The sequence below is a fragment of the Rhinopithecus bieti genome, unplaced genomic scaffold (genome assembly GCF_001698545.2).
Source record: "Rhinopithecus bieti isolate Rb0 unplaced genomic scaffold, ASM169854v2 scaffold_7049, whole genome shotgun sequence".
Lineage (NCBI taxonomy): Eukaryota > Metazoa > Chordata > Mammalia > Primates > Cercopithecidae > Rhinopithecus > Rhinopithecus bieti.
Window position 1 is genome coordinate 150,735 of NW_016805922.1, and position 15,462 is coordinate 166,196.

The 15,462-nt window shown below is 43.4% G+C and overlaps 1 protein-coding gene across 19 annotated transcripts in view; it reads right to left on the reverse strand.

Moving 5' to 3' along the window:
- Positions 1-635: 635 nt before the first annotated feature.
- Positions 636-15,462, reverse strand: part of SETD5 (SET domain containing 5) — a 92,093-nt gene continuing 77,266 nt past the window's right edge. For 13 of the 19 annotated variants that reach the window (XM_017874139.1, XM_017874134.1, XM_017874131.1 and 10 more), the window contains 7 exons: positions 15,062-15,309; positions 10,579-10,635; positions 8,233-8,703; positions 5,659-5,960; positions 4,235-4,368; positions 3,659-3,747; positions 1,252-3,316 (listed from right to left, as the gene is read on the reverse strand). In XM_017874139.1, the coding sequence (XP_017729628.1) occupies positions 2,708-3,316; positions 3,659-3,747; positions 4,235-4,368; positions 5,659-5,960; positions 8,233-8,703; positions 10,579-10,635; positions 15,062-15,309 (1,910 nt within the window). In that variant the 3' untranslated portion in view covers positions 1,252-2,707. Of the gene's footprint in view, positions 3,317-3,658; positions 3,748-4,234; positions 4,369-5,658; positions 5,961-8,232; positions 8,704-10,578; positions 10,636-15,061; positions 15,310-15,462 lie in introns of all 19 variants that reach the window. The other 6 variants (XM_017874141.1, XM_017874143.1, XM_017874140.1 and 3 more) reach the window with 2 other exon arrangements.

Sequence of the window (15,462 nt, forward strand, 5' to 3'; positions counted from 1 at the left end):
TCTATCCTCTTGCCCGGCCCCACCCATCTACTACATCTTAACCAAGCTTTTTCTACCACAGAGTCTGCAATGTTCAAGAACAAACTTCACTCACATTGTCCCAGGACTGCCTCCTTGTCACTGAAGTCTCAGTTTAAATGTCAACTCCTCAGAGACTTTTCTTGACCAACCAATCTAGAGTGGCTCCTTCATATCTGCTATGAAACAATTAACTGTTAACATGGCAATGACTATTTAAAATTATATACTAGTTTAGGTCTCTCCTCCATTAGAATGTAAACTCCATGAAAGAAGAGACCTTACTTTGCCCACCCTCAACCAGCATTCTAATCACCATAAGCCCAGCACCAAAAACAATGTCTGGCATTGTTTTTGAATGAAAAGAAAAGACCAATGAATAGCTGCTCCAAGATCAGGAACACTACTCAAGTTCAAGACAGTTTTTAATGTTCACGTGCCCTATTGCAGGGTCTGCCTTCACACTGTCCTGACTGCAATCATAAAAAGCGAAGGAAGGTCAGACAGTATTCCTGGCCCCATTATGATGGGGAAAACAACTCCACCAAGAGCACATTCTCCTCAGATAAAAATGGCATTAACCAGCTAAGGCAGGGCCACAAAATTGGACAAAGAAGTTCTCAACTTTATGATTATTATGGTTAAGAATTTTATTATCAAAATTATTACATCTCTTGTGAAAGTTCAAATGTTACAGCAAGGTGTAAACACTCCACTTGAGAAAGAAGTGATACTTCTTCCCTTCCAAGAGTTCCCCCCCCCCCCCCGCCCTTCCCCCCCAAGAGGTCTGGTCTTGACAGCACCCTGCCCACACAGAGTGGCTGGGGTCTCTGCACGTGCCAGGCAGGGTGAGGGCCGCCTGCCCGCTGGCCTCTCCCCTTGGTTAATAGCCAAGGGGAGAATGCAAACCCCAGCCCAAATGGAGAGACATTTACATACGTATACATTTTATGTAATACAGAAAAAACCAGCATCCCAGGCCAGCATGATTTCCTTCTCCCAGATGCTCTCCCAGACTGATGGGTTTGTGGGGAAACAACAAAAGAAAAGTACTCTGCTGAGGTCTCAGCATTAAAAAAAAAAAAAAAAAAAAAAAAAATCTCCCCTCATTTGAGCAAACACCTGATTTCGATTTTGAAAAGTGAAATTTTGTAACAGTCACACACAAAGAGAGAAGACTGTGCATATGATAGTTGTAGGACAGGGTAGAAAAGAAGGGGATGCAAGAGGCTGGGGGAGAAAAGGAAAACAAATTAGAGGGAAGGAAGGAGGGAAACTCACAGTATTATCTTGTCCAAAAGAAAAGAAGGTCCACTGCAGCACCAGGGATTACACCTGTCATATATTCACTACCCCTACCATGGTTATAACTGAATACAAAATTAGATAAATAAAAACACGCCAGATATTACAGTAAACAAGTGAAAGAAATAAGCTGGCAACCATATGGAATTTAAAAAGATTGTGTACCCCACCTGGGCTGGCTCCAGGGCTCCTCCAGGGGTGTACAACAGGCACAATGCACTGATGGGGAGAAGCCAGTCTGCTCTCGTCTCTCATCCAGAACAGTGTTAGGGGTGTGGGTGGCTTGGTAACTCTTTCACTGGGCCCACTCTCACGTAAGCATCCCCCAAAGAAATGTGGGGCGGGCCCACACACAATCACAGTCCTGTCGGTGCCACTCCACAAACCTATCTTCCCACTCTTACCCTGCAGTCACAAGTGCATGCTCCCCAATCATGGAGGCGGTCCTGCTCATGGGATCATCAACTCCTGATTAATTGGGAGTAGAAAAAATAAAATTCGAAGCATTCCCAAACCACTCGGTATCCTTCCTAATCAAATTTATTGCCAAAAGCTGGTAAGTAGCAATGCAATTGGCCTATATCCTGTCTCATTCCTCTTTTCCTTGTCTACTTACTTCATGGGTTACTGAGCTGCAAAATAGCTTGGGAAGGGGGAGTAGGATAGCAACAGTTGGAGGCTCAATCTACTCAGATAATCTGCTCCCGAATAATCAAGAGCTGACCATGAGCGTTTCTTCGAAGAGCCAGGCACCCTCCAGTCGGTGCAGGTTCCAAGCTTTACTATCCCTGCCTATTTCTTGGTGATCTTAAGACACAGATAGGCAGTATTCTTGGTGGACACACATTGGCCAGATACCCGCTTTTGGAATGGTTGTCTTAGGATGAACATTTATATACCTACCTTTTTTCTTAAGTGCATAAAACCCTAACAGTACTCAGATGGCTTGGGGCCTTTGAGATTGGCTCTTTTCACTTTTTTTCCTTTGAAAACTTTTTTTTCTTTTTTTTTTTTTTAAATTGAAAAAGATGTCCTCACTGCACAAGTGACTACAGGCTACAGGCAAGGATGGGAGACGGAGGCTTCAACACAACTCATTGCACTTAGAACCGTTACTAACTGAAACACTATTTGCTTGTCAACAATGTACCCTTGACAGCAGGGAGAAACTTCTTTATAGTCTCTGCTTCAGACAAGATTTACATCTTTCTCCAAGGCCAGAGGCCAATTGTGACCACAAGTCTTGTTTCTTGTCCACCAGACCCAATCCTCTGGCACCTTGTATCCCCCCTTCCCCAGCAATATGCTCGGCCTAGGTTCCAGAGGCAGCTGGAAGGAAGCAGCTATGGGCTCATTCAGTTCTGTTTGCCCAAATCCAGAAGCCCTAGGAAAGTCCTGTCTGAGTCTTGACTCCTGACCCTTGCAGTGGCTGGAGTCGGTACTGGTGCACACCCCCACTCCCACGGTGTGGGTAGTGCTGTGAATTGGAAACCGCAGATACCCTGGAGGCCTGGTAGACAGCTGACTGCCCAGCACTGGGCAGACTGATAGTCCGTAAGTCTGATGGCAATGATGACCTAGAGTTCTGAGGAAAGGAGGTGGAACTCAGAGTTCCTGTGCTGGACTGAGAAACCGAGTCTGAGGTTGGCGAGTCTGAGGGTCCCTGCAGGGTAGGGCTAGCAGCACTAGAAGGGCAGCTCCTCCTTGGAAGATTGCTGCCAGTGCTGTTTCCAGAATGTGGCTGGCTGCTAAAATACCCTGGTGTCCCCGTAAATGGGGCCAACGAGTCTGTGGACACAGGGTGGGCGGGGCTGGAATAGGACGTGGAAGAGAGGGATGATTCTGAAGAACCGTGAGAGGGGGGGTTTCCAGGTCTCAGTGCAGTAGTTCGATAACTGTATCCTGGAGATTGTGTAGGATGTCCTCTGAAGGGGGAGGAACTCTGCTGAAGGAGGCTTTGTGATTCTGTCCGAGGACTATCACACTGCAGGAGCTAGCAAAGTTGGGAGGAAAAGAATAAGGTGGTGAACAAGTCCCTTAAATGGCTGACTTTTAATATAAATGGTGAACGTTTATAATACCCTATATTTTTTTTTTCTTCATCTTTTCACCATGTATTCCTTTTAGGAAACCAAAGGCAGTAAAATGTCTGTCTTTGATCACCTTATTCATTTTCTGGCATAATTTATTACCTGAGGGCAAGCAGATGATGACTTATTTCCAAGGTTGCTGAAACTATATGCAAAGACAGCATCTCAATGGCAAAGGATGGCCAGGACAATTTGGAACCCAGAACACACTCCTACATCTAGGTATCAGCAATTTCTCATCTCACCTGGTAGCTGTATCTGGAAGGGCTGTAAACAGTTGCTCCTTTAGAGAGTGCTGAGCTCAATGTCTCTGGACCTTCTCCATCTGCAGGGTCTGGAAGGTAACACATAAAAAAAAAATCAACTTGGCTTCTTAGAATAAGTAAGAAACAGCCATTGTTCATTCAAATCACCAATGCCATCACCAACCCATGTTGCTCTCTTTGTGACAAATTGGGTGAGTGCAGCATGCCAGAAGGGCAAAAGGAGTGGTTAATTATGGGCTATGTTCTAAATGCCTGATCTGATTCCCGTCTCCTTCTTTCTCTTCATCCTTCATCGAGGTAGATTTCCAGGACTTTGGAGAGATGAGAGTTACAGAAAGGTATTCCTTGGGGAAAAAAGAGCAGACAGAGAGCAAGCAACGCTAGATCTTACAAATGTTATAGCCCAAATGAGCATAAGTGGGCTAGAACCTAGCATACGGCAGAGTCCAACTGCATCAGAAACTGACTCACCTCAACTCAGTACTCAGCATGAACTGTACAGGACTTGGCTCATGTGTCCCTGAATGTGGTGGCAGTAGAAGGCCATGGGCTCACCTGAGTCTTTCTCTGTGATGTTACTCTCCCACGTGGGAGAGGGCTCTCCCTTTGGGGCCACCCTCACACTGCTTCGGAGGACCTTAGGGATGCTTCCTCCTTCTCGGAGTCGTTCTACTGATGTGGGAACCATCCTGTAAAGGCAACAGGGTGCAAGTTCAAGCCACAGGACTTAACCAAAACAAATGAAGCCCTAACCAAGGTGCACAGTGTATTTTCTTAAAACAGCCTCTTAAACAACACTTTCTTCAGAACCAATTTAAAACAAGGTATTTCCTCTGCCTCCAACTATGTCAGGCACAAAAGAGACACATCATCATCATCATCAACCACCACTTTTAACAACAACAACCACTTTTAACAACAACAACAACAACAACAACAACAACAACAACCACTTTTAAAGAAAAGAAATCGGCCGGGCGCGGTGGCTCAAGCCTGTAATCCCAGCACTTTGGGAGGCCGAGACGGGCGGATCACGAGGTCAGGAGATCGAGACCATCCTGGCTAATACGGTGAAACCCCGTCTCTACTAAAAAATACAAAAAAAAAACTAGCCGGGCGACGAGGCGGGCGCCTGTAGTCCCAGCTACTCGGGAGGCTGAGACAGGAGAATGGCGTGAACCCGGGAGGCGGAGCTTGCAGTGAGCTGAGAGCCGGCCACTGCACTCCAGCCTGGGCGGCAGAGCAAGACTCCGTCTCAAAAAAAAAAAAAGAAAAGAAATCAAGGAAAAGTGGATTAAAGATGTCAACTTCCCTTAACCCCATTTAAAAATGTTAAAATTTCTCCTTTGGGAAATCATGTGCCTGATACATAGTAGTGGTTTAATAAAGGTTTCATAGATTAATGAACATTAAACATATGAGCCAGGACTCTTCTTTCTCAGACTTATTTTTTCAGTTCAAGATCCCTGAACTCCTGTGGTTCATTCTCTATTTCACACATTTGATCCTCAGTATTTGCCACCAGTATTATTCATTTTTAAATTTGTGGTCTCCCCTAAACCAGACAAGTCCTTTCAGAATGTCTTCTTGCTCTGTATATGCTAACTATGTGGAAGAGAGACATTTGTTGTTAATTCATGTGGAACTTGGCTGGATTCTTGACTCACCTTTCATGTGAAATGAGAAATAGAAGAGGCAGTATTAGTGCCCACCAAATAAAAGAGCTCATCTGCATCCATAACTACATGTCATCCAAAGCGCTGCTCCACAGGCATGTTGGTAATTCTTAATTCTGCAAAGCTGGGGGGTTGCAGCTGACACTATTAAATCAGCTGAACAGGACAGATGGTACTGTTGGCTGGCTGTCTCAGATGTTCCCATCAAGTGTTCCCATAGATTTTAGGTAAAACTGGGAATGATCCTAGATATATACTCCCCCCACCCCCAATTTAACTATAAAACATCAGATATAAACTTACCACCTACTGCTGATATTCTCTTGAGGTCTGCAGTGAGATGAAGAAGTGCCTCTGGAATCTGATGGGCTTACCGCCTCCAAATGGGACATAGAGGAATGAGATGGGGAGAATTTTTTGTGAGGGGAAGATGGGGTTCGGGCTGAGGATCCCTGCACACCATGGGCACCAGTGTCAGAAACGGAGTTACTGCTGCCTTGCCCAGCTCCTGCAGACTTGCTTTTGCTCTGGGCAGAGTCACCTCCCCCACCAGCAGAATTTTCCTTAGCTTCTTGTTTCCGTTTTCGGTACTCCAGCAGGGATACCTAGAAAGGAAAAAACAAACAAAAAACGGTACTCTAGCTGGATATCATTAGTGGATCACTAGCAACAGGGAAAGAAGGAAAGATGGTACCGTAGTAAACCACTAGCCAAGCCACGCCAACAAAGCAGATACCAACCCTGACAACTTTTTTTGGGGGGTGTGAAAGAGATCTGAGCACAGCTACATATTTAAGACAGCTGGAAATTGGTAAGAGGAAGATAATAAACTAGGAGGTAAGTTTCTAAAGAATGTTTGCCAATTAGACCACCACGCTTTTTTCTGTCTTCAGAAAAACTTGTGAGGCTACCGTTACACAGTAACAGAAGTGTGCTATCATAGTTATTTGCAACAATGGGAGTACCCAGAGAAGGGAGAATTGGAAGCTTGTATAGTTTAAAAAGCCTCCCAGGTGACTCTGATGGCTCTTCTGCACTCCTTGGGAGCCCCTAGAATTAGCTGTTTGAGAGCATGAGAGAGAGAGAGAAGCAGGGAGAGGAGAAAAAGGAGATGGAGGAGAGGGAGGTAGACAGAGAGAGAAGGAAAAAAAAAAAAAAAAAAGAAAAGAAAAAAACCAATGCTCCAGGGTACTTAAATATGCTCAATTTTTCAAGAAATAAATAGGAATTTATTATTGTTTCTGTCTTAGACATAGATGTAATTAATGTAAAAAGAGGAAATTATTATTTCCAGTTTATACTTTTAGCAAGCTAGCTCTAGAAAACAACTTGGTAACTTCTCCCCAACTTCCCCTTCATCTCCCTAACACTTGCTCATTCTTTTCTGACAGCAGACCCCCCACCCCACCCTGCTGACCATAATCCCTGCCCTGCCTAGTACACCTCTTCTTTGCTGTTCTGACACACTACTTACACAGGCCGTAGAATTTACTACCGTGTCTTGATTGCTCCCTGACTAAACTATAAGTTCTAGGAGGGCTTTTTATCTTAAACATCCAGCACAGAATTTGGATATGCTTAAATTTATGCTTGCATATGCCCAATAAATTTCAGAAGTGTTTCTGAAATAACACACTATGATTTCCATGACTTTTGCACATAGTAAATATTATAAAACCAGAAATCTAAAGATTGTTTTCATCTTTGTTTCTGGTAGTCAATGCTGTTCATGCAACAATCTTTGAAATCAATTACTATCCTAATCCAAATTATCTGCCAATGTTTCCTCCTCCTTCTATCCCCTTAGGGTTCTCATTTTTCTGTGCAAATGTAACAAATATAGCCAGTTTTGCATATGCATTTTCTATACATAATTTTGGAAAGAAGTTAATAAATTCTGGTAATGAGTATTATTATAATGAAAATATAAAAAACCACTAGGTTTCATTTCAATGAGGATTCTACAGATGTTTGGCCATTACATGGTACTGTCCCCTACACAGGACATTCAGCATCCCTGGCCCTGCTCAATAAATGCAAGTCACTGGGATAATTCAAAACACTCCAACACATTCCCAAACACACCTAGTTGAGAACCATTTATACAAAAGCACATTTTTGGCTTTGTGACTTCTAGATCAGGCATTACTTAGAAGTGGAGTCCCCACCCATTAGCAAGCTCTCTATGGCCTGGCCCAGCCCAGCACTCTCTGCACTTTCCTCCTGGCTCTCCCAGCCTTCCACCTGATACAACAACATCCAACTGTTTGCACCACACTGCATGCCTGCTGCCTGCCCAACTGAGTGCCACGTAATTACCTGTTCTACTCCCTCTACTGTAACATGCCTCACCCTCATTTGTTGGTTGGCTGACTCCTACTTATTGTTTGAGATTCAGCTAAATCAGTAACCTGCCACCTCTCTCTCTAGCCTTATCTCTCAAACTGGGTAGTATCCTGGTCCTTCCATTTACTAGCTGTGTGACCATGGAAAAATTACTCAACTTGCCTTAGTTTCCTCATGTGCAAAATGGAAAACTGCCTATCTTATAGGCTTACTGTGAGGATAAAACACATTTAAAGAGCTTAACACAGTGCCTAGAACTTGGGACACACTAAATAATAGGTAAAATTTCTTTTTCACTGTTCTAACCTTTCAATGTCTAGCAAGTGTATGGCACATACAGGCATTTACATTTGCTGAATATTTACAACACTCACCAAGTTGTACTGAAACAGCCTTTCACTGGATATGGCAGAGACTATGTCTCACTTGTTTGAGAGTAGTGCAGAACACATAGCAGAAACTTACGAATATCTACTGAATTACTTGGTTAACATTCTTGAAAAGTTCACCGATACAACATGAAATACTTACTTTTTTCCTCTGTGGTGGGTTCTGGGGGGCAGATGGGACTCCTTCACAGGCCCTTTCACCACCAGGTGACAAGGATCCACGAGAGAGGTCTTTCATTAAGCCATGTTCATATCTGCTGGAAAATCCTTCTGCAGGCGAACAATATCCCCCATCCAAATGTAAAGGCTTCCTATCCCCCACTAGAGGAGAACCTCGATACAGTCCATCTGCTCGAGGCATAGCGTTCAAAGGGGAGTAGGCATACATCAAGTTGAACTCTGTCCGAAATGCCTGGTCTGAGTTTCTCACGAGGGTCTGATGTCCATCTCCACTTCTGCTTGGGAAACCAGTCTCAGAAGTGGGTCCGATGGAGGGATGAGGAGCCAGGTCAGAATGACTAGAGTTGAGTAGGGAAGGTCTATCAGCACAGCTGTTAGTGTTGGAGTCAAGGTATCCTACTTTTGCCAAATCCAGGTCTTTTCGGTGACAAAGCTGAAAGAATAAAAATCAACGGAGACATGGGGTAGGGGAGAAAGGAAAAAGTCAAAGGGCAGAAAGGAGGGGAGAGGGACACAGGTGAACAGGGAAAGATAAGAGGGATGGAAGTAGAGCAGATAAAGCCATTATATTCTGTAAAAGTCCCACGTAGCAACAGTGTATATAGGCCAGAGTACTAAAGAATCCCGGCCTTTCCCAAATTGCTTTCAAGTCTTTCTGGATGGGAAATACTGGGAAAGTTAGGTAATTGGCTAAATGTGACTATTTTGCCTGCTTAGCCTTTCATCAGGTTGCTGAGTCACCTTGTACTACACTAAGGGACAAGTGGTATAATAAGGAATTTACCTTAGCCCCATGCACACTACAAAGGTGAGACTGGTGTCTTAAGATAACTGGCTTCTGGGGTTATCAATTTCTAAATTAATATTGATGCAAGGTGAGGGGGAGGGAAAAAGGTGGAGGAAGAAGAAAGTAGACGGAAAGGCAAGTATTTAAGTTACTGGTTCAGTAAAGGAGGATGGCATTAAAGACATCAACCAACCAGTTCTTCACTCACTTTCACTGTTAAAGAAGGTGTGTTTCTCATACAACTTTCTGGCCACTCAGTTCTTCTTTCTTTATCCTCTAATGTATGTCAACATACCACAAGACCACTAATGCTCATCACTGCAGATTCTGAAATGCTGAAATGTACCAAAAATAAACCCCACCTACTATTTGGTTATCATAACCTCCAAACTTCCAACACTAGGTCAACTACAGCTAACCGCCTACAAAGAATGGTACCAGAAAACCAGATACCATACCATATCAGTCTTCAAATTATGCTATCTTAGAATCTTTCAACAACTGAGGAGAGAGAGCTTTACTTTCCTAATAAGCTAGAGTCAAAACACCAAGAAAATCTCTAATATACTAGTGGAATACAACCTTTTTCAGTTTCACATTAACCTATGAACTACTACTGATTCAGAACTTACTAGACTGTCACTGAATTATGCCCTAATTTTTTATTGGAAGGGGGTGGGGTTAAAGTTCAGTTGAATATTTCTGAGAGACTCTAACTTTCTCTTCAAGAGAAAAAAGGTCCCATGTATTAACAGATTCAGAGTTCATTATTATTACATCTGAAAGCTTATAATAGAAACTCTAGCACTAAAATCTGAGTTTGACATATCCACAGCAGACGGGTTTGTGAGAAAACCACTCTACTGATATCCTAAGAGATAACACTTGTATAGCAACCATATCCTAACCATTGCAGAATGGTGGCCTGTGACACAAACCCAGGGACTCACTTGGTTTCCTTGTGCACTCAGTAAGGAGCTACAGAGAAAATGTAGGAAAGCTGAAAGACAGAACGACTTTCCCTTCCTGAAGAAGCTGCTCAATCTATCAACCAAAGGCCAAAACATCTGGTTTAGAGAGCTGTTAGATTAACCCTAGAACAAAGCATAAGTCACCACCCAACTCAAAAAACAGCTCTTACCAACTTTTGACTCAATTTTCCTTATTTATTAGCCTTTCTTTAACAAGGCTCCTACCACATATCAGCATCTTGACTTCTAGATTCTATTCTTTAATAGAACTCCAGCCACCCCTCCCCAAACAACAAAACCAACCCCACCAAACACACACACACCACACACTCACGCACACCCCTACTTCATTTTCCTCCATCTACATTGACAGGCCTGTGTAGTCACAGTCACACAGGAAGGCTCATTTAACTTAACTGTGACTGAGTGGCCGCCCTCCAGCCCATCACCCCACTCACTCAGATCCCCAGCCCTCCCCACACACTCAGGAACACATTCATGAACACTCACTCTCAGCCTCCAAGTGTGATTGAGATGGTGTGATAACTACCTCGGGTGACAGGGACTCGGGCCTATGCGCAGGGGAACTCTCAGGGGAGGATATGTTCTAGAGGAGGGAAAAGCATCTTGTTATTATTCATCTACTCGAAGTCAAGAAGCAAAACAAAACAAACAAAAAATAAAAGCAAGCATAGATGTTAGCCACAACTTTTTTAGGGGGCGAAGAAGTTGAATAAGAATGCATAGGGGAAATAATTAACTGCAGAACTCATCTCGATGGACAGAATGACTTGTTAAAATGCTTCCTGGTATCTTTGAAAGCATTTAGGGATAAATTGGTTATAATGTTTCATGCTGTAAGTAAACATCTCAAGCACATATAAGGAAAGAGTTAGACTGGTGAAATTTTAGTGTTATACGTCTTTGTATTTTAGATGAGAGTTTAGCAACCTATAGTATTTCTTATTGAGGGGCACCCTACCCCTTATTCCTCCTTAGATGGACCTTGTTCCTTCACCCAATGCCTCTTCTGCTTGTCACATTTCTTTATTCTCTTATATGCCTCAGGTCCTCCCACTGCTATCCAGGGGGAGACGTTAGTGTGCTGGGGGCTGACCTGGTTAGGGAGATGGCCAGTTCTTCTTGAATGAGTTACAGGAAATGTGATTGATGGAATCCCTAGCTCACAGGCTAGAGGTGGTTCTAAGCATAATCTAATTAGACCTGAGCCACCCCTATTTATGTTATTTTGTAAAATCCATTGTACTTTTGGCAACAGAGCAGAAAAAGCATGTATGTGTATACTTAAGTCCCTGCATCCTATAGAGGGTAGGATTTCACCTTGGGACTTTCAGGTGAGGCAGCACTCCCATAACAAACAGAGACTGAGCAATGAGTGCTTAATGGAAAGATGTAAATGGGAACACGTGAAGAGAGTGATGGTGGTAGTGTGACAGTAATTCAGGGGTGCTAGGGCTGAGGTAAGGACAGGGTGCCTAATGTAGACTCTGAATAACTGTGGCCTAGGTGGCAGGCATATGCTGAGGTAGGGGAAATGAGGCTGCTTCAGCAAAGCAGGGTTTTGGCTGTGAATTTTACTTGGCATGGAGAGTGAGTGGGTGCTGTACATCTATGTGTGAAATGGTGAGTGGAATATGGCTGTCAGGGCAAGAAAAGGAGAGGCTTATTCTGGTAGAAAGGAGAGGCTAATTAAGCTTGCCCTCCCAATGTTGCTTCCACTGTTCTTTCTAGATGCTTTCCCCTCCTGAAAATCTTGTTCTGTTCTCTTCTACTGTTTATCTTCTTACCTTCTTCCATTAGCACTTAAGGCTTCTTACCATTTTCTTGAATGCTTTTTTCCTTTTCAAAAATATCCGTCCCCAAACTAATATGGTAAAGTGTTTTTTTTTTTTTTTTTTTTTTTTTTTTTTTTTGAGACAGAGTCTCCTTCTGTTGCCCAGGCTGGGATGTAGTGGCGCAATCTTGGCTCACTGCAACCTCTCAGGCTCAAGCAATTCCTGTGCCTTAGCCTCTTGAGTAGCTGGGATTATAGGTGTGTGCCACTGTACCTGGCCTAAGCTGGTCTTTTAATTAATTATTTGTAGAGATGGGATCTCACTGCTGCCCAGGCTGGCATGTAGTGGCACAATAATGGCTCACTGCAGCCTTAAACTCCTGGTCTTAAGTGATCTTCCTGCTTCAGCCTCCCAAGTAGCTGGGACTACAGGCGCCCGCCACCTCGCCCGGCTATTTTTTTGTATTTTTTTCAGTAGAGACGGGGTTTCACCATGTTAGCCAGGATGGTCTCGATCTCCTGACCTTGTGATCCGCCCGTCTCGGCCTCCCACAGTGCTGGGATTACAGGCTTGAGCCACTGCGCCCGGCCTTAAGCTGGTCTTTTAATTAATTATTTGTAGAGATGGGATCTCACTGCTGCCCAGGCTGGCATGTAGTGGCACAATAATGGCTCACTGCAGCCTTAAACTCCTGGTCTTAAGTGATCTTCCTGCTTCAGCCTCCCAAGTAGCTGGGACTATAGGTGTGTGTCACCACACCTGGCTAAGTTTTGTATTTTATTTTTGGAGAAATGTGGTCTCACTANGGCCTCCCACAGTGCTGGGATTACAGGCTTGAGCCACTGCGCCCGGCCTTAAGCTGGTCTTTTAATTAATTATTTGTAGAGATGGGATCTCACTGCTGCCCAGGCTGGCATGTAGTGGCACAATAATGGCTCACTGCAGCCTTAAACTCCTGGTCTTAAGTGATCTTCCTGCTTCAGCCTCCCAAGTAGCTGGGACTATAGGTGTGTGTCACCACACCTGGCTAAGTTTTGTATTTTATTTTTGGAGAAATGTGGTCTCACTATGTTATCCAGGCTGGTCTCAAACTCCTGGCCTCAAGCAATCCTCCTGCCTCAGCCTCCCAAAGCACTGAGATTACAGCTGTGAGCCACCATGCCCAGCCTAAGCTGGTCTTTATATGCGAAACCTTTTTGATATTTCACAATGTGTCACAGCCTTTGATACAAAAAAGCCTCCCCACCTCTCTGTACTAGAACACAGCAAAGAGTATGGCTATTAAAATGGTGATTAGAATGGTTCAGGGTGGTGAAATCTGTTCTATTATTGATGAGAAAGGAAAATTTTCCTTAAATTGCAAGTGAAACCATGCCTTGGACCTTTTACTATTTAGTATTTTCCTTCCCTCCTGGTACTCTAACATTAAGGTTGGACTGTATTTAAAATGATCACCAATTAAAAAAAAAGAAAACCAAAACTACTTTATATTTGCAGTGTTTAATAGTTATCCCAAATGCTACAAGGGATAAGGAACACACTGAGTGCTGAACCTGCTTGTTTTGGAAAGTGACTTACCTTCCAATTTTCTTTTTCTTTTCTTTTCTTTTTTTTTTTTTAAACGAGACGGAGCCTTGCTCTGTTGCCCAGGCTGGAGTGCAATGGCACAATCTCGGCTCACTACAACCTCCACCTCCTGGGTTCACACCATTCTCCTGCCTCAGGCTCCCGAGTAGCTGGAACTACAGGTGCCTGCCACCACGCTTGGCTAATTTTTTGTATTATTAGTAGAGATGGGGTTTCACCGTGTTAGCCAGGATGGTCTTGATCTCCTGACCTCATGATCCGCCCGCCTCAGCCTCCCAAAGTGCTGGGATTACAGGCGTGAGCCACCATGCCCGGCCTCCTTCTAATTTTCATAATCCCACATTTATAATAAAGTCTGTATTGATAAAGTATGAAACTCTATTCCTATAATCGTACGCCCTCCAGGGAGAATTCCTCTCATGATACCTTACTGTAAAGCTCTAGGTGCCAACTGCAAAGTCAATTGCAAGTAGACAAAGTTAGAAAGGCTTGAATCAGCTGCTGTATTATCTGGCTGAAAGAATTCCATAAAGAATCTGGTAAAGAGTAATTTCTCTAGATAACTCATATGTAACCAGGAGGTTTTTTCCCTCAGCCAGAAAGAGGTCTGCTCCAAAAGTAGAGATCTAGGGTAAGACAGAATATAGTTCTGCTTTCAATGTTGCTAGCTACCTCTTAGTTACTCATATAAAAATCCAAGTATTCTGAATCCTCATACTTGGAAAAGCTGAATAGGAAACATAAGATTGGTTAGGACATTCACCTTTCTCAAAAAACACATCTGGAGAAGTACAAGCAAGGGGGCAGAGCAGCAGAGTGTGTTTAGTGGTCAGAACAAATTTTTCTGAAGAAGGAAGGAAAAGACAGTGTCCATTTTAATTACAAATCAAAGTAACATGCAACAGATGAAGTGTTTTAAAAAAGTATACATGGATTCTGTTGAAACCTGCTGTCACCCGAACCTGAACACTAAAGTGATTCAAAATCACTTTTTGAAATAGCTGAGGCAGACATTTCTAACTTAATCCCAGTGAAGGTAATAAATTTGTCTCATGAATACATGTTGCTAGTCTCCTGTCTACTTCTCACTCTTAAGACATTATAACAAAGAGGGAAAGTAACCTGGAGTGGAAAAAATCCGCATTCGCCATAAGCCATACCCCAATGTTTTCTAAATCTGTTCACTAAGGCCACAATGAAAATACCAAACAACCTGGGAAAGACACTTCACTTATTTAAAGGCCTAGAAACGAAGACACAATCAATCAATATCATCTGTGCTCTCAGGCTGGTGTTACTAACAGATACTACAGGCAGCTAGAGGCCTATTTTGACCAAAGTTTACAGTAAAGATAACGATGGAGATCTAGCATGCTTACTACCTAAACATATGGAGACTGATGGACTGCATGCAAAAGATACACAAATGGGATCTGTGGTAGCACTATGCCTATTTTGGGAAGTACAGGGGCTGCCAAGATGAGAGGTGACCAGGTAATAGGCCACAATGACCCTGAGGTTTCCCATTCTCTTACTGAGATGGGGAAGGAAGATAGTAAAGAAATATTTGGAATGGTATTATATTTGAAATGAGAAGGTACAAATGGTGATTTTCATATCCAGCACTCCCGGCAACCAAACCCAAATCACCTCAAACTGCAGAGGAGTGTTGCAGCGACTAGCAGTAGTAAGAGATGTGACTGGTGAAAACATGAGACTGTATCCATTTCGACACTCCTCTTCTCCTGGGTGAGATGAGCCAGGCGTGGCCAGCTGGGGGCTCTTTGAGCCTGAATTGGGAGGGGGTGGTGTGACTGGAGACAGAGGCCGAAGTAACTTGGTGACATTCTGCTCCATCAGATAGCGAGACTTCCATTTCTTTAATGGGCTCAACAAGTCTGTGAAACACAAAGCTTGGATGAGAGTTTGAAATCACAGATTAATTTAAGGCTCTACAGTAAAGCCATTAATCTGTAATCTACAATGGCTCTTAACTGTTTTCTGCCTCATCCCATTAAGTTATCTCCTCCAATCAAACCAAAATCCCAAAG